This window comes from Pipistrellus hanaki (assembly GCF_964339955.1).
Source record: "Pipistrellus hanaki genome assembly, chromosome: 20".
NCBI lineage: Eukaryota > Metazoa > Chordata > Mammalia > Chiroptera > Vespertilionidae > Pipistrellus > Pipistrellus hanaki.
In genome coordinates, this window is record NC_140522.1 from 395,729 (window position 1) to 414,255 (window position 18,527).

At 73.7% G+C, this 18,527-nt stretch overlaps 2 protein-coding genes across 2 annotated transcripts in view; one reads left to right on the plus strand and one right to left on the minus strand.

Moving 5' to 3' along the window:
• The window catches only part of LMOD1 (leiomodin 1), an 18,279-nt gene extending 5,485 nt beyond the window's left edge, over window positions 1–12,794 (plus strand). The window contains exons 2-4 of the mRNA XM_084868604.1: window positions 9,938–10,206; window positions 10,249–11,578; window positions 12,233–12,794. Coding sequence (XP_084724730.1) covers window positions 9,938–10,206; window positions 10,249–11,578; window positions 12,233–12,259 — 1,626 coding nt within the window. The 3' untranslated portion in view covers window positions 12,260–12,794. The remainder of the gene's footprint in view (window positions 1–9,937; window positions 10,207–10,248; window positions 11,579–12,232) is intronic.
• A 1,380-nt stretch (window positions 12,795–14,174) lies between these two features.
• On the minus strand, window positions 14,175–16,559 carry SHISA4 (shisa family member 4). The gene is made up of 5 exons (XM_084868597.1): window positions 16,456–16,559; window positions 16,016–16,184; window positions 15,294–15,427; window positions 14,886–15,050; window positions 14,175–14,684 (listed from the first exon to the last, which is right to left on the minus strand). The coding sequence occupies exons 1-5, from the start codon at window positions 16,499–16,501 to the stop codon at window positions 14,638–14,640; spliced, it is 561 nt and encodes a 186-aa protein (XP_084724723.1). The 5' UTR covers window positions 16,502–16,559; the 3' UTR covers window positions 14,175–14,637.
• Window positions 16,560–18,527: the final 1,968 nt, after the last annotated feature.

Here is an 18,527-nt window from a genome sequence, read left to right on the forward strand (position 1 = left end):
CACCTGGCGGACAGGGAGCCGGAAGTGCTCCTGGAAGACCAGGCGGGGGGCGGGGTTGGGTTAGGGCCGGGGTCGGCAAAGTGCGGCTCTCTGGCCCCCGAGTGCTTGGCAGAGGCCAGCTGAGGGGCCCCCTAATCCAGTTCACAGTGACACGCCTGCCCACGTAGTTACCTGTAAAAACGGGCTCTCCAAAGAGATGTTGATTTTGGCTCTGCGGACGGATGAGTCTGCCGACCGCTGGGTTAGGGGATCTGCTTTAAAACATAATGAGGAAGGGGGGGGGAGGGGGGAGGGGGAGTGGGCCCCCCACGGGGCACCCACCGTCCTGATGGTAGTCACCTCTGCGCTCGCTCTCGCTCTCTCTCTCTCTCTCTCTCTCTCTCTCCCCCCCCCTTTTATTGAGTGAAGGTCAGGGGTCGCGGCGAGGGGCGGGGCTGGGCAGAGCTGACCCGCCCTCCTCCCTCTGACGGGCGGCTCCCTCCCCTGTGCCAGCCGGGCCTCCCTCAGGTGGAGGCCCAGCCCAGCCGGCAGGTGTGCAGCCCGACCGGGCTCAGGTTTCGGGAACTGGATCCCCAGAGCCTGTGTCAGCTCCGGTCCTCCTCCCCAGCCTCCTCCCCGCTCCTGCCTCCACCACCTCCCCCAACCCAGGCCAGAGCCTCCACCCCCGGGCCTCCCCCCCCCCCCCCCCAGGGCCAGAGCCTCCGCCCCCAGAGCCTCCTCCCCGCTCCTGCCTCCACCCCCGGGGCCTCCACCCCCCCCCCCCAGGGCCAGAGCCTCCGCCCCCAGAGCCTCCTCCCCGCTCCTGCCTCCACCCCTGGGGCCTCCACCCCCAGAGCCTCCATCCTGCTCCTGCCTCCACCCGCTCCACCCCCAGAGCCTCCACCCCCAGGGCCTCCACCCCCAGGGCCTCCACCCCCGGGGCCAGAGCCTCCGCCAGGGGGCGCTGGGGTGTCAGCAGGCCGGGCGGAGGCTCTTTAGGGTCCCCCTGTGAAGGGGGGGTGGGAGGGGATGAGGGGGGGACTTGAGAGATCCCCCTGGGCCAGCCTCCTGACCTTCCTCCCCCACCTGCCCTGGTCATGCCCAGCACCCACGAACCCCTGCAGGGATGGGGGGCCAGGGGAGGGGGTGCCGGGGGAGGGGGGTCCCGGGGGAGGGGGTGCCGGGGTTAGGGGGTGGCGGGGTTAGGGGGTGTCAGGGTTAGGGGGTGTCGGGGTTAGGGGGTGTCAGGATTAGGGGGTGCCGGGGTTAGGGGGTGGCGGGGTTAGGGGGTGTCGGGGTTAGGGGGTGGCGGGGTTAGGGGGTGGCGGGGTTAGGGGGTGTCGGGGTTAGGGGGTGTCAGGATTAGGGGGTGCCGGGGGAGGGGGTGCCGGGGGAGGGGGTGCAGCCCTCGCCCTCAGACTGCCCTCTGCAGGGTCCATGGGGCGCTGGGCAGCTCAGCCCTCGGTTTAGGGGATTAACCGCCTGCTGCGCCCAGAATAGCCTGGAGGGGGGGGCAGAGGGGGGCAGAGGGGGGAGGGGGGGCAGGGGGGCAGAGGGGCAGAGGGGGGAGGGTGGCAGGGGGGCAGAGGGGGGCAGAGGGGGGGAGGGGGGGCAGGGGGGCAGAGGGGGCAGAGGGGGGAGGGGGGCAGGGGGGCAGAGGGGGGCAGAGGGGGGAGGGGGGGCAGGGGGGCAGAGGGGGGCAGAGGGGGAGGGGGGGCAGGGGGGCAGAGGGGGGCAGAGGGGGGAGGGGGGCAGGGGGCAGAGGGGGGCAGAGGGGGGAGGGGGGGCAGGGGGCAGAGGGGGGCAGAGGGGGAGGGGGCAGGGGGCAGAGGGGGGCAGAGGGGGGAGGGGGGCAGAGCGGGGCAGAGGGGGAAGGGGGCAGGGGGCAGAGGGGGGCAGAGGGGGGAGGGGGGGCAGGGGGGCAGAGGGGGGCAGAGGGGGGAGGGGGGCAGGGGGCAGAGGGGGGCAGAGGGGGGAGGGGGGGCAGAGCGGGGCAGAGGGGGAAGGGGGGGCAGAGGGGGGAGGGGGCAGAGGGGGGAGGGGGGGCAGAGCGGGGGGGGGGGGTCGCTGACCGGAAGGGGGCAGAGCAGGCGCCCAGGGGTCCCCGCTCCTGGGGGGGGCAGGTCCGCACCCTCATCCTGCCCGCCCCGCACTGCCCGCCGCCGCCGGTGGAGCCCTTAAAACCGCTGCTGCGCTGAGAAGGCGGATGGGGACTGGGGGGGGTCTGGGTGTCACTGCCCCCTCCTCCCCAGGCCCCGGCGCGGGGCGCCCCCTGTCCGCAGCCCCGGGGGAGGCGCCCCTCCCGCCTCAGGGACCGGAGGACCGGGCGCCCGTCCCGTCTCCAGGGCGCTGTTTACCAACAGCCCAACAGCGGGAGGGCGGCCTCCGCCCCGCTCCCCACACCCGCCTCCCCTCCGCCCCCGCACCCCTGTCCCCTCCGCTCCCGACCCCCCTCTCCTCCTGCTCCCGCCCCCCAGCCCCAGCTCCTCCCTGGCCACTCCCCCCGGGGACCCCCTCCCCCGGGGACCCCCTCCCCCCGGGTCCCTCTCCCTCCTCCTCCCCCCGGGGACCCCCTCCCTCTAGCTGGCTCCGCCCCGCAGGCAGCCCCGCCTGCTGGCCAGTCTCGCAGACAGGACCACACAGTGCCCTTCGCCTCCGGCTCCTCCTCCATCCTTCCGCCCGTCCGTCTGTCCATCCGTCCGTCCTTCTGTCCGTCCGTCCGCCCGCCCGCAGCAGCTGCTCCTTCGGGCCGCGCTTTATCACCCATTTCCACTCCGTTTGCTCTGCTCGGGTTCTAGGGGATTGCCATCCCCGCTGCTGGAGCGCGCGCTGTGACGTCATTTGTGCTGGAGCGCGTGGGTGTGCTGTGACGTCATTTGTGCTGGAGCGTGCGCGCGCTGTGACGTCATTTCTGCTGGAGCGTGTGCGTGCGCTGTGACGTCACTTCTGCGGGGCGTGGACCTGGGGGGTGGCCGGGCCCTCGGAGGCGGTGGGGACTCTCCTGTCTCACCTGCAGAGGCCACGCTGCCTCACGGAGACCGTGGGAGGGTCAAGTGCGTCCGTGTGAGGTCAGCGCCTGACCCGTGGTCTGCGCGTTAGCTAACGGGCCTCCCCCTCACCGCCAGGGGCGCCCTCTCCCGGGGCCGGGGAGCCGCCTCCTGTCCTCACCCCTCTGTTCAGAGGTGACACGTGCCCGGCCGGCGTGGCTCAGGGGCTGAGCGTCCACCTGTGAGCCAGGAGGTCAGGGTTCGATTCCCGGTCAGGGCACAGGCCGGGGCTGTGGGCTCCCTCCCCCGTCGGGGCGTGCAGGAGGCAGCCGGTCCGTGATTCTCTCTCATCATGGATGTTCCTCTCTCTCTCTCTCCCTTTCTCTCTGAAATTAATTTTTAAAATATTTTAAAAAAATGTTAAAGGTGACACGGGACTCAATAAAGCCCAGGTCAGACCCTCTGCCCAGGCCTGGACCTTCCCGGAAGGGGGTGGGGGGGGCGTGCCCGCTCCTGCCTCCCATCCCAGCCGCGCCCGCGCCCGCGCCCGCGAGGACAGACCACTTTCCTGCTTAGCTCGTGTCTCCCTTGCTCAGCCTCAGCCTCAGGCCTCCTGCTTAGACCCCCTTTTCCCTCACCACCCCCGCCCCCCCCGGCCTGGAGGAGCCCCAGCCGGTGACCCGACTCCCTTGGGGCTGCAGGGCCCACTGGACAGGGGCCTCGGGGGCTGAAGCCGGGCCGCCCGCAGCCGCCACCGGTGGCCTCTGCCCTGCTCTGACCCCGCTGCCTCCTCCCCGCCCCATCTCTGCTTTCACCCCATCGCCGCAGCCGGCCGCGCGTCCGGTTTCACCGGGGAACCTGAGCTCAGGTGCCAACGCCGTCCAGCCCGTCCAGCCCCTCCGCGCGGGCCCTGCCCGGCACAGGCTCCTGCCTTCACCCGCCGCCCCCACCTCCTGACGCTCAGGGAGACCACCCCCCTGGGATCCCTCTCGGCTCCGCCCTTCTGTCCTCCTCTCTGTCCCAGCTGTGTCCCCAGAAGGAGGCCAGGCCCTCCCCCCCCAGCTGGTCCGTCCGTCTGTCCGTCCCCCCGCCCGCCCGCCCGCCCCTCTCTCCCACCAAGGGCCGCCCAGTGTCCCGCACCCGCCCTCTCTCCCTTCGCTTCCAACCCTCACCTGAGGGTGTGCTTATCGATTTTTTAAAGAGAGGAAGGGAGCCGAAACCGGTGTGGCCCCATGGATAGAGCGCCGGCCTGCGGACTGAAGGGTCCCGGGTTCGATTCCGGCCAAGGGCATGGACCTGGGTTGCGGGCACATCCCTAGTGTGTGTGTGGGGGGGCGTGCAGGAGGCAGCTGGTCGATGTTTCTCTCTCATCGATGTTTCTAGCTCTTTATCCCTCTCCCTTCTTCTCTGTAAAAAATCAACAAAATATATCTTTTAAGAAGAGAGAGAGAGAGAGAGAGGGGAAGGGAGAGAAACACCACTGTGAGCAGCAGCTGCCCTGACCCTGACCCACACGCCAGGCAGCGCCCTGACCGGGAACAGCACCCACAGCCCTTTTGGTGCCCAGGATGGTGCTCCAACCACTGAGCCACCGGCCGGGCCCCCCGAGCCTCCCCCCGCACACTCAGCGCGGGTCCGGCTTCGTCTGTGCCTCCTGCAGGCGCCGAGGGCAGGCCGGCTTGCCCTCCGCCCCGCGGGAGCCCAGCGCCCGGCTCGGGAACCCCGGGGATGAGCGTGGGAAGCATAGGCTGCGGGCACCACCCCGGTCCCACCAGGCGAACCTCCTCTCCGCCCGCCGCCCTCTCCCGGGACGGAGGCCGGCTCTGTGTTCCCGTCCTGCCCCGCGGGGAGAGCCTGGCCTGGGCCTTGTCCGTCCAACAAGCGGCTGGTGAGCCCCGGGCCAGCACCCAGCGCCCAGCGCGTGCGGTGTGTGCCGGACAGAGGGCTCCCAGCCGCCTCCCGTGTTCCCTTCCCCTCCTCCCACTCCTCCCGCTCCGCCGGCTCCGCCCGCCCTCCTCCCCGGGGACCTGGCATTCCCAGGCTGACGCACCCGCTCCCCGCGATCCCGGCCACGGCCCCCCAGCCCCGGCCCCAGGAGGACCTCACCCGTGGCCGAGGCCCAGCGCCCAGCTCCCACCGGACCCTGCAGATCCAGACAAGGGGCCGCGGCCCAGGCCTCACGGGGTGGGGGTGGGGGGTGGGGGGACAGAGCCCTCAGGAGCCGGCGTGAGGGGGCCCAGCGGGCAGACGTGTGCCCAGGAGTGGGAGGTGGGCACAGCGGTGGGCAGAGCCCAAGACCAGCTGTCAGCCAGGTTCCGCCTCAGTACTGGCCCCAAGGTCCACCCCCCCAGGCCCCCCCGATGCCAACAGCAGGCGTCTGGATGCCCAGGAGGCAGGTCCTTAGGAGCTCGGACGGCCCGAGACGGGTGGGGGCTCTCAGCCGGGCCGGGCGGGGCACCCCGTCCTCCTGCAGAGCTGCCCCCCCCGTCCCTGCCCCCCCAGAGCCCGGGGACCCCACGCCAGGGGTCAGGGCCCTGCATCCCGGCCTTAAAGGCGCAGGACGACCCCGGTGCTAGGCTCCTCCCGATGGTGCTGAGTGTGGTCCTCCCCCCCGCCCCCCCTCCCCGCCATCGGGACCACGGACACGCCATCACGCCATCACGCCATCACGCCATCACGCCATCACGCCGGCTCCTCCTCCAGAAAGCCTGCCCTTTCCCACGTCCCTGACAGCGTCCCTGACAGCAACCCCTCCGCCTCCGGGCTGCAGGGCTGCGGCCGCCCAGCCGGAGCCCATATTTGGGCATTTACTCGGTTCCCAGTAAACACGGGCCCAGGCTCCTCGCGTGGCCTCTGGCGCCCGTCCCCGGGGAGGGAGCGGCCCAGCGGGCGGTGAGTGGCCTCCCACGGGGGCCCCCGCGAGGCCGGGGGCGCAGGGGCTGGGCCCCGAGGGGAGGAGACCCATCTGCCCGGGACCCAGGGCCTGTGGGGTCACACAGGCTGACCCCGTCCCCCTCCCCCGCCCGGACCCTGGGGGGGGTCGCCTGCACAGACCACGGGGAGCCCACGTGCGGGCCCCTGGTCTGGGGGGGGGGGCTCCCAGGAAACCGCGGTGCCGGGAGGAGCCGGGAGGAGCCGGGAGGAGCCGGGAGCTGCCGGGATGGGCCCCTCTCCTGCCCCCAGAGGCCCTGCCTGACCCCTGGGGGCCTCAGACCCCCCGGCAGCAGCCACGAGGGGAAGCTGGGGTTCCTCCCACGGAGGATAAAGGGGTGTCCCCTGGGAGCCGGCCACAGAGGCAGGGACCTCCCTCTCCGGACCTCCCTACGTGACCACCACCCCCAGCCTGGGTGTGGGGAAGCCCCCCGGAGCCTCCCCCTCCAGCCTCTGGGCCTCCCCCCCCCGCCCCCGCCCCCCCAGGCTCCTGGCGTCCACGGCCGGCCGCGGGGCCCCCTGGGTGGAGGCCGAGCGGCCGCGGGGCCCCCTGGGTGGAGGCCGAGCGGCCGAGGGGCCCCCTGGGTGGAGGAGGCCCAGTGGTCTCCATCGCTGCCGCCTGGCAGGCAGCCTGCAGGCTCCTCACTCCCTCGCCCCCGCCCCTCCCCCGGGGGCCGGGCCGCGTGCACAGCCGGGGCCAGGGGGGCGAGGTGGGGGGCCGGCGGCCGCCTCTCCGGGCTCCTCACGGGCTGGGAGCCGGCGTGACCCGGGGCAGAGCCCAAGCGGCTTGTTTGTTTCTGCAGAGATTTCCCAGTTTTTCCAAAAATGGGGCTTCGCCGATCGCTCCCCGATGAGTCACAGGCCGGCTGGCCGAGCCCCGCGGTGCCAGAGCCGGCACGGCCCCCCCAGACCCGAGGGCAGAGGGCGTGGCCGGGAGGCCCAGGCAGGGGCCGCTGTCCGTCCCTCCCGTGGACCCCACCCCGGGACACGGAGCCACGCCACGTGGCCGTGGGGCCTGGAGGAGACGGGACAACGGGCCGCCGTGGCCACAGGGGGTCCCCGTGGCCACGCCCCTCCGAGCGTCCCGCCGCAGCTCCCCTCGGCCCAGGCCTGTTGTTTCTGACTGCAGCCGGAGCAGCACAGGCAGAGGAGGACCTGGGGGCCACCCGGTGCGCCCGGCTCTGGGGGCAGAGCCGCGGGCCCGGCTCCCTCTCCCAGCCGCTCCCGGCAGCCCAGCCCAGCCCAGCCCCGGCCGGCCGAAGGCTCCGTCTCCTTTTAAGGCCACGGGGCCCGTCCGGGCCGTTTGTGATTCATCAGCCTGTTCCCGCTCGCTCCTCTCAGGGGGCTGGCTCAGCACCCCGACCCCAGCCACGCGCGGCCCCCAGGGCGGGGGCACCCGGGAGCCCCGGGGAGGGGGGGCCGTGCGGGCGCTGTGGGCGGCAGGGCACCCCGGCCCGGAGGGAGGCTGGGGAGGGTCGGAGGTCAGAGGTCAGAGGTCAGGGCAGGCCCACGGACGGGCTCTGCGGGGGGGCAGGTCCGGAGCCCGTTCTCCCCGGAACGTGTGGGCGCAGCCGGTCCCGTCGACTCCGAGGACCCCGTTTCCTCGGAGGGAGGCCTGGGGGCGGCGTGGGGGCCGTGGGGGGCCCCGCGGGGAGGAGGCGCAGGACATGGAGGGCGGCGGCCCCTCCAGCTCCCGGGCGACCCTGAGGGACCCCCTGAAGGGGGGGGGGGAGAGGGTTCGAGGGGCAGGCTGCGGGCAGGCGCAGGTGTGATCGGTGCCTCGTGGGGTCTCTGCGTTTCCGCCCCTCCCTCCCTCCCTCCCTCCCTCCCTCCCTCCCTCCCTCCCTAGGTCGGCCGGGGCCCAGGCCCGCCATTTCCACCCCCTGAGAGGTGGGCCTCAGGGCTCAGGGTGAGAGTTGGGGCTCCCCCCCCCCCACGGGCACCAGGGCCAGCGAGACCCCTCAGCAGCCCACCCCGGGCAGGAGGGCCGGACAGGCAGGAGGGCCGGGCAGGAGGGCCGGGCGGGCAGGAGGGCCGGGCAGGAGGGCCGGGCGGGCAGGAGGGCCGGGCAGGAGGGCTGGAGGGCAGGAGGGCCGGGCGGGCAGGAGGGCCGGACAGGCAGGAGGTCCGGGCAGGAGGGCCGGGCGGGCAGGAGGGCCGGGCGGGCAGGAGGGCCGGGCAGGAGGGCCGGGCAGGAGGGCCGGGCGGGCAGGAGGGCCGGGCAGGAGGGCCGGAGGGCAGGAGGGCTGGACAGGCAGGAGGTCCGGGCAGGAGGGCCGGGCAGGAGGGCCGGGGAGGAGGGCCGGGGAGGAGGGCCGGGGAGGAGGGCCGGGCAGGAGGGCCGGGGAGGAGGGCCGGGCAGGAGGGCCGGGCAGGAGGGCCGGGCGGGCAGGAGGGCCGGGCGGGCAGGAGGGCCGGGCGGGCAGGATGGCCGGGCGGGCAGGAGGGCCGGGCGGGCAGGAGGGCCGGAGGGCAGGAGGGCCGGAGGGCAGGAGGGCCGGGGAGGAGGGCCGGGCAGGAGGGCCGGGAGGGCAGGAGGGCCGGGCGGGCAGGAGGGCCGGGCGGGCAGGAGGGCCGGAGGGCAGGAGGCCGGCACATGCCAAGGGCCTGCCTCACCAGCCGGGCCGGGCCCCCCTCCGTGGTGATCGGGGGACGGAGCCAAGGACTCGCTGCTAAGTAAACGCTGGTCGCGGCGGCCTGTGTTTGCGCTGCGGGTACAGGCTGTCCCCCGGCCGGCGCCCCGGCCGCCCATCCAGCTGGGTGTGTGTGTGTGTGTGTGTGTGTGTGTGCTGGAGTCCTTCTCCTCCCCCTCCTCCACCCCCGTCCTCCTCCCCCCACCCCATCCCCATCCCCCCTCCCCCCTCCGCCCCGAGGACAGAAAGCCTCCCCAGCCAGGCCTCCTCCGTCCGTCCTCTCGCACCTCGCCAGCCCCGAGGCCCAGCGGCTCCGTGCTCTGTCCTGGTTGGTCAGTTGGCTCTCCCGTCTGCCCTCCTTGGTCCTGCCTCCCAGCTCCTCCACCGTGGGCAGGGCGGGGCGGGGGGGGCAGTGCTCCCCAAAGCGGCCTGGGAGGTCACAGCGGGGTCACACAGTCCTACATCCCGAGGTGGGCTGGCCCCGCAGGTCCCAGGCTCCGCAGGCAGGTCTGGTCCTCGGGAAACTTTCTACCAAAAGGCGGGCTGGGGGTGGGCACCGGGGGCTGCCCGGTGTGTGGTCGCCGGACCTCGGTGAGATGCCCCGGATCGGAGAGGTGCGGGCAGCTGCCTCCGTGCCCCCCCTCCCCAGTCTCCCCGAGTCGAACAGGTATTGGCTGCGGGGCCCCGTGTCTGAGGCCCGCTGACCTCCTTGGAGGTGACCGCCCGGGAGGCGGGGCCAGGTGAGGCCTTGGCTGCAGCCCAGGATGCTGGGGGGGCGGCGGGGGGGAAAGCTGGTGACCAGGATGACAGATATCTATATATATTTTTATATTTTATTGATTTTTCACAGAGAGGAAGGGAGAGGGATAGAGAGCTAGAAACGTCGATGAGAGAGAAACATCCACCAGCTGCCTCCTGCACGCCCCCTACTGGGGATGTGCCCGCAACCAATGTCCATGCCCTTGACCAGAATCGAACCCGGGACCCTTCAGTCCGCAGACCGACGCTCTACCCGCTGAGCCACACCGGTTTTGGCGAGATATTTCTATGAAATTGCACAAAAATCAAAGTAATGCCAAGAGCCTGGACGAACACAAATTCAACGCCGTCAATGCAGGCCGGACCAGGGGAGGGACGTGCCCTTTGGCCTCGGTCCCCACACGGCTAACAACCCGCGCCACCACCCACCCCCCGCTGGACACAGGCCTGTCTGGGACGGGAAAGGCCCCGGAGAGGGGCTGCTGCCGCCTCTGGTGTCCCCGGGTCTCAGCCCTCGGGTTCGGGGCCTGAGCCCGGGCCTCTCGGTCCCCCCTGGTCCCAGCACCACCCCCTCCCTCCCTCCCACCGCCACCCCTCTGCCCCCGGGAAGCCAGCCCCTCCCAGTTACTCCCTTCTCCGAATTCTCAGGAGAGCAAGCCGGCGGCAGCGGCGGAGACCAAGGCGGACGCCAAGAACGGCCGCGGCGGTGACGGGGCGGCCGCCGGCAGGAAGGGCCTGGGCCCCCGGCAGGACTCGGACGCGGGGCGCGGGCCCCGGCGGGGCGTCCTCAAGAAGGCCTTCTCCAGGGACGACGCCCCCGCGGCCCCCGCGGCCGCCCCCCCGCCCCCCCGCGAGGAGAAGCTCATCCGGGGCATCGACCGCGGCCGCGTCCGCGCCGCGGTGGACAAGACGGAGGCCGGCGGGGGCGGGCGGGCCGACGGCGGGGCCCCCGGGAGGGACGAGGAGCCGCGGGGGGCGGCCAGGGGCGCCGGCCTGAGCAGAGGCCTGAGCAGAGACAAGGACGAGAAGGCGGAGGCCGGGAAGGGCCGGGGCGGCGGCGAGCGCTCGGAGGCCGCGGGGAAGGCCACGGGGAAGGAGAAGGAGAAGGAGAAGGAGAAGAAGGAGGAGAAGGAGAAGGAGGAGAAGGAGAAGAAGGAGGAGAAGAGGGAGAAGGAGAAGGAGAAGGAGGAGAAGGCTGCCCAGAGGAAGGTGGGGGACAGGGAGGCGCCCCCCGGCCCCAGGGCCCCCGCGATGCCCGAGGAGAAGCGGGCGGCGGCAGCCCCGGGGACGCCCCCTGCCAGGCCCCCCGAGGCCGGCCCGGCGCCCCCCGCGGACGGCAGCGGTGGCGGGGAGGAGGCGGCCCCCAGCATCTTCGACGAGGACCTGGAGCGCGTGCGGAACAACGACCCGACCATGACGGAGGTGAACGTGAACAACTCGGACTGCATCACGCCCGAGGTGCTGGTGCGCTTCGCGGAGGCGCTGGAGTTCAACACGGCGGTGCGGGTGTTCGCGCTGGCCAACACGCGGGCCGACGACCACGTGGCCTTCGCCATCGCCATCATGCTGCGGGCCAACCGCGCCATCACCAGCCTCAACCTGGACTCCAACCACATCACCGGCAAGGGGATCCTGGCCATCTTCCGGGCACTGCTGCAGAACACCACGCTCACCGAGCTGCGCTTCCACAACCAGCGCCACATCTGCGGCGGCAAGACCGAGATGGAGGTGGCCGCGCTGCTCAAGGACAACACCACGCTGCTCAAGCTGGGCTACCACTTCGAGCTGGCCGGGCCCCGCATGACCGTCACCCACCTGCTCAGCCGCAACATGGACCGCCAGCGGCAGCGGCGGCTGGAGGAGCAGCGGCGGGCGCAGGAGGCGGCGGCCGCGGGGGCCGGGGCGGGGGCCGTGGCGGGGGCCACGGCGGGGGCCGGGGAGGAGAAGAAGAAGAAGAAGGGGCAGCTGGAGGTGCCCAAGGTCAAGGTCGGGGGCGCGGCGCCCGCGGCCAAGGGCCCCTCGCCCGGCCCCGCGCCCCCGCCAACGGCTCCGAAGGCCCCCGCGCTGCCCAAGAACTCGCCCCGGGGCGCCCCGGCCGCCCCGCCGCCCCCGCCGCCGCCCCTGGCCCCCCCGCTGGCCCCGCCCCTGGCGGTGGAGAGCCTGCGCAACTCGCTCTCGCCCGCCACGCAGAGGAAGCTGGGCGACCGGGCCCTGCCCGCCCAGGAGAAGAACTCCCGCGACCAGCTGCTGGCCGCCATCCGCTCCAGCAACCTCAAGCAGCTCAAGAAGGTGAGTGCGTGCCTGAGAGTGGGGAGGGGCGCCCTGGCCCCCATCTTTCCCCGGGGCCCTGACCCCCACCTTCCCCCGGGCCCTGTCCCCCATCTTTCCCCGGGGCCCTGACCCCCACCTTCCCCCGTCCCCCACCTTCCCCTGGACCCCGTCCCCCACCTTCCTCTGAGCCCCGTCCCCCACCTTCCCCCGTCCCCCACCTCCCCCTGGGCCCTGTCCCCCACCTTCCCCAGGGCCCTGTCCCCCATTGTCCCCCGGGGCCACGGGTGGTGGTGGTGGCACAGACGCCCGGGCCGGCCCGGCCGGGGGCTTTGCCTCCTGGGGCCCGGCTGTCCCTCAGGGGGACTGCCCTTCCTTTAGAGGCTCCCCCAGTCTCTCCCCCAGCCTCCCCTCCTCCCAGAGCGGCCAGCCTGACCCCGTCCACCCAGAGGCCCCTGGGAGTCGGTGCGTGCAGGGCAGGGCGCCCACCCTCCGGCCCGCGGCCGGGCACAGCGGCCGTGGCGGGGGCACCGGGTGGTCCAGCTTCTCCTGTGCCCACCCTGGGGCCCGCCCTGGGGCCCGCCCTGTGCCCACCCTGTGCCCGCCCTGGGGCCCGCCCTGGGGCCGCCCAGGAAGAGGCCGAGCGGCTCCCTCCACGCCCTCCTTTCCTTCCAGGTGGAGGTGCCCAAGCTGCTGCAGTAGGACGGGGCTGCGGGCACCGCCCCCCAGGCCCCCCGCTGGCCTGCTGGGCCCCGCCTGCCCGGAGCCCCGAGGCCGGGCCCCGCTCTCTCATCCGGGCGCCTCCTCTCCGCGGGCGATGACTCCGGACCGGAGAGTCCTTCGGAGAAGACGGCCGTCGCGGAGAAGACGGCAGCGGGCGGGAGCCGGGAGGCTGTGACAGACCAGGGCCCCGCCCCGCCCCCAGGGCCAGGATTCAGCTCTGAGGAGCCCTGGGCCGGCGCCGGCTGGTGTGCAGGGCAGGGCCGGGCCGGGCAGGGCAGGGCAGGCGGACGAGGGGCGGGAGAGGGACGGAGGGGGGCGAGGACGGCCACCCCCGCCCGGACGGACGGAGCCCGGACAGACGGACAGTGCCCGGGGAGGGAGGGAGGGAGGGAGGGAGGGCCGGGCGGCAGCCGGACCCGGAGGTTTGATGCCAAAGCAGACGTTTGCCTGCACCACTCGCTACGCGTGACCCGCTGTGTCTTCCTGAGATTTTGATAATATATACGAGCCTGTAGCCGCGTGGCGAGCCGCCTCCGTGTGTGCGGGGCCCTGCCCACTGCCCCTGGGGACCCTGCACCCGAGGGCCCAGCCGTGCTGCCCCCCCCCCCACCTGCCCACCGCACAGGTGCACGGCCGAGGGCAGTGTGGGGCAGCACCCGAGCGGGCGGACGGGCCAGGCCCGGGGCCTGGGACGGGCAGAGGGAGCCAGGCCGGGGCTCTGGAGGCATGATCACCCCCGACTCCCCCCTAACCCCCCCACAACTGTGGGCTCCCGGCGGCTCCCAGGGCAGCCCCACTCCCTGCCCTGCCTCCCCCAGGGGCCCTCCATGCGGCCTCCTGGCTGGACGGCCTGGCCGTGCGGGCACCCTGCCGGGGGGCGGAGTCACGGGTGCGTTTTGCTGCCTCCCTGTCAGCGGGCAGAGCGGTGGGTGCCCCCACCTTTGGGTGCAGAGGGTCTCTGCCAGGGGTGGCCCTGGGCACAGAGCCCCGCCCAGGCCCCCTCCGCCCTCAGTCTCCCAGGCCGGGGGTCCGCCCCCCTGCCGCCTGCCCTGTGCGCCCCGGGCGGAGCTGCCTGCACTTTGCAGGTCAAGGTCCCCCCCCCGCCCAGGCTGGTGGCGGGGCCAGCATCGCTCCGCGTGGAGCGGGGGAGGCAGAGCCCGAGCCTCCTCCCTGGGCCACCGCCTGCAGCTCCGGGCACCGCCAGGCCCGGTGATGTCACCCTCTCGGCACCCGGGCAGCGGGAGCGCAGCGCCACCTGCTGGCGGCCCCCCGCCAGGCTCCCCGGTGACGTCACCCTCGGTGGAGCCAGGCCAGGGCCTCCCCCGGTGACACCCCGCCTTTTCCGGGAAGGAACGGGGTTCGACGGGAGCCTCCTGCCCCCGGGATGCCCTCCACGCTCCACTCCTGGGTCCCTGCCGCTCTGCGCCGGGCTCTGCCCGCCCCCTGTCCACCCCCCCCTCCCCCGGCCCGCAGGCCCCGCTGCCCAGGGACGCGGGCCTGTGGCCGCGTGTGAAGTGTCCTCCCTCCACCTCTGTGCCCAGGCCCTCACGTCCCCCGAGGCCCCGGAGACGCCAAGCCCGGGGGGGGCCCTGCTCCCCTCCCCGCCCCCCCTCGGCCTGGCCTCAGGCCCTGCCCCAGGCTGTGTGACCAGAGCCTCCCCGCCACCGTCTGGGTGGCAGGGACCCCGGGGCATGGCTGGCACATGGCCACCTGCAGACCCTGCCCTGGGCCCTCGGATGAGGGAGCACCCACCCTCAGGACACCCACCCTGCCCGTGAGCGGAGCCGGGACTCAGGGGCCCAGGTGGACCTCGGGGGCCCGCAGGGAGGGGCAGCTGCACATCTGACGGGTCCCAGGCCGGGCAGGTGGGTGGGGAGGAAGTTCTGTAAGGAGGGGCCAGCCCTGGCCCGGGTGCCCGCCTGCGGGGGGGTGCGGGATGCTGGGCCCTGCCCCTGCCCCGTCCTGCCCTCTCGGGCGTGGGGCCGGCAGCCGGGCCGGACGGTGAGGAGCACGGACCACGTGAGTTGCCTCTCAGCTTTAATGGCGGCCCCGCGGGGCAGTGGGACGGCCAGCGGGCTCCCACGGGCAGCTGACAGAGCCCCACACGGCCCCCGGGGCAAGCAGGGGGCCTGGGAGGGCGCGGAGGGGCCCCAGGAGAAATGAAAACGGTGCAGCAGTGCCCGGCTCCCCAGCCCTCCTTCCGGGCGAGTTCCTGCCAGACCTGTCTGCTCCCCTGCAGGCCCGGGGTGGCCGGCTGGGGGCCGCTGAGGGGGTGACCCCTGCACCGCCAGGGCCGGAGGCAGACACGGGAGGGCCTGGGAGAGCAGCGGGCGGCCCTCAGGCCCCCTCAGGCTCCCTCAGGCTCCGGGGTAGGCGGGCTGCAGTGGCAGGTAAGGGGGCGGAGCTGGAAGCCAAGGAGACAGGACGTTGGCCACCGGAGCGGTGAGGGGACCCCACCCCCGGGTGCTGGGATTGGGGAGGAGCCAGCCTGGAGGGCTCAGCTGAGGCCGAGGGCATCGGAGGGGCCCAGGGCGCCACGGGGGACGGACGGGGAGGTCCTGGGCAGGCGAGGGGCAGGGGGAGGAAGGACCGGATGCTGGCTCACCTGCAGGGCTGTAGACGGGGGGCCCTGCCGGGTAGAGAGGAGGCTGGGGAGGAGCACTGGGGGAGCACAGGAAGGCCGGGGGCGGGGGGCCGGGGCCCGCCTTGGGGTCCGGGGGGTCCGGGTACGCCGGCTGCACCAGGGCTCCTGTCATTGGGATCTCCTGGCCTGGGGGGGGGGGACAAGGTCAGCGTGAGAGCTCCGCCTCCAGGGGGCGCCGCCATCCCTTCTGAGGGAGCCCAGGTGAGCCCCCCAGGTGCCCCTCCCTCCCGCCCCTCCCACATGGACCTCGCAGGCCCATCACCCACGGGCACCCACGCCCAGGGCTCAGACCCGCACAAACGCCGGTGCGGGTCCCAGTGGCCGCAGGTGTGTGCACAGAGCGGTCCCGGGCCGCCCGCCCGTCCGTACCTGCGAACGGGCTCTGCAGCCGCTGGCGCCGGCGGGCCAGGTAGCGGCAGGTGCAGAAGAAGCAGCCGGCGGAGATGGCCACCACGGCCAGGAAGAGGGTCAGGGCGGCGGCCAGGCCCGCCGTGAACTTGGGGCTGGAGACAGACGGGTCCTCTCACCGCGGCTCTCACAGAGGGGACGGGGGACCCCCGACTGGGCGCTGTCCGGGGAGACCTCTCCCCTGCTGGCTGAGGCACGGGGGACGGGGGGACCCCCGGCGGGCTCCGTCCGGGGGGACAGACCTCTGCCTCTGCCTCCGCCGGCCGAGGCGCAGGGGCCGGCCCCTCGGGGGGGGGGGGGTTATTCCGATCCCGGGAAGCAGCCGGGAACTCAGGAGCTCAGCTCCATCTTGTGGGGGAGCTGGGGCCAGACACCCGCTGGCGGGCAGTGCACTCCCCCCCCCATCACAGCTCAGTCACTGACCCCGGCTCCTCCACTGGGCCGGCCGGGAGGCGGAGGCGGCAGGCGGGAGGGAGGGAGGGAGGAGGGCCGGGCCCCAGGTGGCTGCGGAGGAGGGCCGGAGGGGAGGCGGAGGCGGCGGGAGGGAGGGAGGGAGGGAGGGAGGGGAGGAGGAGGGCCGGGCCCCAGGTGGCTGCGGAGGAGGGCCGGAGGGGAGGCGGAGGCGGCGGGAGGGAGGGAGGGGAGGAGGAGGGAGGGAGGAGGGCCGGAGCGGGGCCGCCCACCTGAAGCCCAGGCAGTGCTTCTGCTGCAGCTCGGAGATGAGCAGGCTCAGGTCGCGGCAGCAGTAGCGATGGCGGCAGGTCCCGCAGCAGAAGGTGAAGGGCTGGCAGCTGAAGCCGGGGTGCCAGGCGTCCTCATCCAGGTACCCCAGGCAGCCGGTGTCGGCCAGCGCTGAGGGCGGGGCGTGGGGGGCTGCCAGGCTGGTCCCCCGGCTCCCTTAGGCCCCCCGGGGCCCTTCCCCAGCGACCCCACTCCCCACTGTGGCCCCCACTCCCCTGTGGTCCACCCCAGTGCCCCCTACTCACCCCCACCTGCGGGGTCCCCAGCCCACCGGCGCCGGCAACAGGAGCTGCCCCTGGGGGCTCAGGGACCCAGACTCCATCCTGTCCCTCCTGCTCCCTGCCAGCCCCCGGGACCCCACTCCTGGCTCCCTGCCCCTTACCCAGGGGGGCCCCCAGCAGCAGGAGGGCGACGGCCGGGAGGGGCATGGTGGGAGGAGGGTGCAGGTCCTGGAGCTGCCCGCTGCCAGGCACGGCCGTGGTGGCGACTGCCTGCCCGCCGGCCACGGTGACACGCCCAGGGCCCGCCCCCGGCCCCACCCAGCCCGGTCCTGCTCCTGACCCTGTGCCCGCCCCCCCTCCCCCCAGAGGGCAGGGCCTGACCCTCCCCGGCCTGTCCGGCCCAGGGCGCCGGGGGAGGGCAGAGGCTGGGAGGCCCCACCCCCACGCCCAGAACAAGGCCCCACTGAGGCAGCTCAGAGCAGCTTTGTGCCCAGCTGTGCCTCCCCAGGCCGGCCTGCCAGCCGCGGCTCCGGTGGCCCCGCCCGCCACGGGCATGTGGGCACCAGCGCTGCCCAGGCCCTGCCTGTCTCCTGGCAGCACCTCCTCAGGACGCCCCGCACCTGCGTGCCTGGCCAGGGCAGGGCCAGGGCAGGGCAGGACCGTCCCCTGGGGCCAGCCCCCACCCCGACCCTGAGCCCTCACCACAGGTCCTGAAGCCACACCCCCCCACTGCCTCCGGGGCCGGTGGGAGGCCCAGCAGTGCTGCCCAGGCCTATCCGCCCCCGCCCCCGCCCCCGCCCAGCTCCTGCCGTGGGGCCTGGTCCCGAGTCTGACCACAGCGGAGGCATCTGGGAGGGGTCACGGCCAAGCTCCTTCCAAAGGGGGGGGGCACGGGGCCAGGAGGGGACGACGACAGGGGCTCCCCGGCTGGGGCGGCGCTGGGGAGAGGCGGCTGGTCCATGGAGCCTCACTGGGCTTGGTGGCCTCGTGGCTCCGGCCCAATCAGTCCCCCCTGGGGAATGGCACCTGCCACACGGACGGGACCAGCCTGGGTCCTTCTCCATCTCCTAGTCCCTGTCCGCTGCCCCCAAGCCCCGGGAGAGCCCTCAGCCCGGGTCAGACCTGCAGGCCCAGCGCACCCCGTCCTTCCTCCAACAGACCCCTAACCAGCAGCCCCGCCCCTCTGGACGGAGGGGTCTCACTGGACAGGAGCCGGCTCTCCCCTCCTCCTGGCCCAGAGGCGCCGCTGAGAGTTCGGGCACCTGCCGTGAAGATGTGGGACACGGCCGCTGGGGCCTGATGTCGCCGTCTGTGGGACAGGCCCCCCCCCCCCAGTGCGGCTGCTCTTGGCCTCGGGGTCCCTCTGGCCAGGCACTGCCGTCCGCACTGGCCCACTGGCCCCGGGAGGGAGGAGGCGGCACAGGCAGCAGGCAGACGTCCCTCTGCTGGACACGGGAGCTGGACGCCAGGGACACGAGTGGCAGGCGTTGCCCTGGAGATGCAGACCAACACCCACCCCCCATCCACTTCCTGTGCAGCCGTCACAAACAGGCCCGAGGGGGGCTCGTGGGAGGGAGCCCTGCCCCCCAACGCCGCCTCCTCTCGCCTGACCCACGCCAGACCCAGCTTCCCTTAGGCCGCCGGCCGCCCGCCCCGCGGGCCCCAGGCCTGGGCAGGGACCAGGCAGGGGCGAGGACACGTTGGTCTGTGAAGATCCTTTACTTCCTAGAAAAATACACGCTGCCTCTGCGGGCTGCCGCTGCCGCCGAGTTCCTGAGGGCGGCGGCCGGGCGCGCGGAGGAGCATTAAATACCGGGAGAGGCGGGTCTAAAAATCCGTTCCTCCGATTTCCAGGAGAAAACAAAAGGAGAAATGACAGCCACCGCCTGGCTCCGGGTGTGCATCGATGTGCACCGGGGTGCACGTGTGTGCGTGTCCACGACGGCCGGGGGGCCCGTCGCCCACGGAGGCAGGGGGCGCTGCCCCTCGTCCCCGCTGTCCCCCGGGGCCCAGGCGTCCTGGGGCGGAAGCTCCTCTCCGGGTCAGGCAGGCCCGGGGCGTGAACACTGTTTAGGACGCGGACGGGGCTCCGGGCCCCGGGGTCAGCCGCCGTGAACACGTCCTGGCGGCAGTGTCTCCGGACGGGCAGGCGGGAGGCGGCGGCAGACGGCTCTCCCGGGCGGGACGGGGGAAGTGTCCTGTCCAGCATCTCGGAGTGACCACGCGAGCTCGC

Excerpts from the sequence above, each read along its gene's own strand:
- SHISA4 (XM_084868597.1), bottom strand. The coding sequence starts at position 16,501 with ATGCCCCTCCCGGCCGTCGCCCTCCTGCTGCTGGGGGCCCCCCTGG. Across the intron at positions 16,185-16,455 it reads GCTGCTGGGGGCCCCCCTGG|CGCTGGCCGACACCGGCTGC; the intron begins GTAAGGGGCAGG and ends CCCCGCCCTCAG. Across the intron at positions 15,428-16,015 it reads AAGCACTGCCTGGGCTTCAG|CCCCAAGTTCACGGCGGGCC; the intron begins GTGGGCGGCCCC and ends GTCTGTCTCCAG.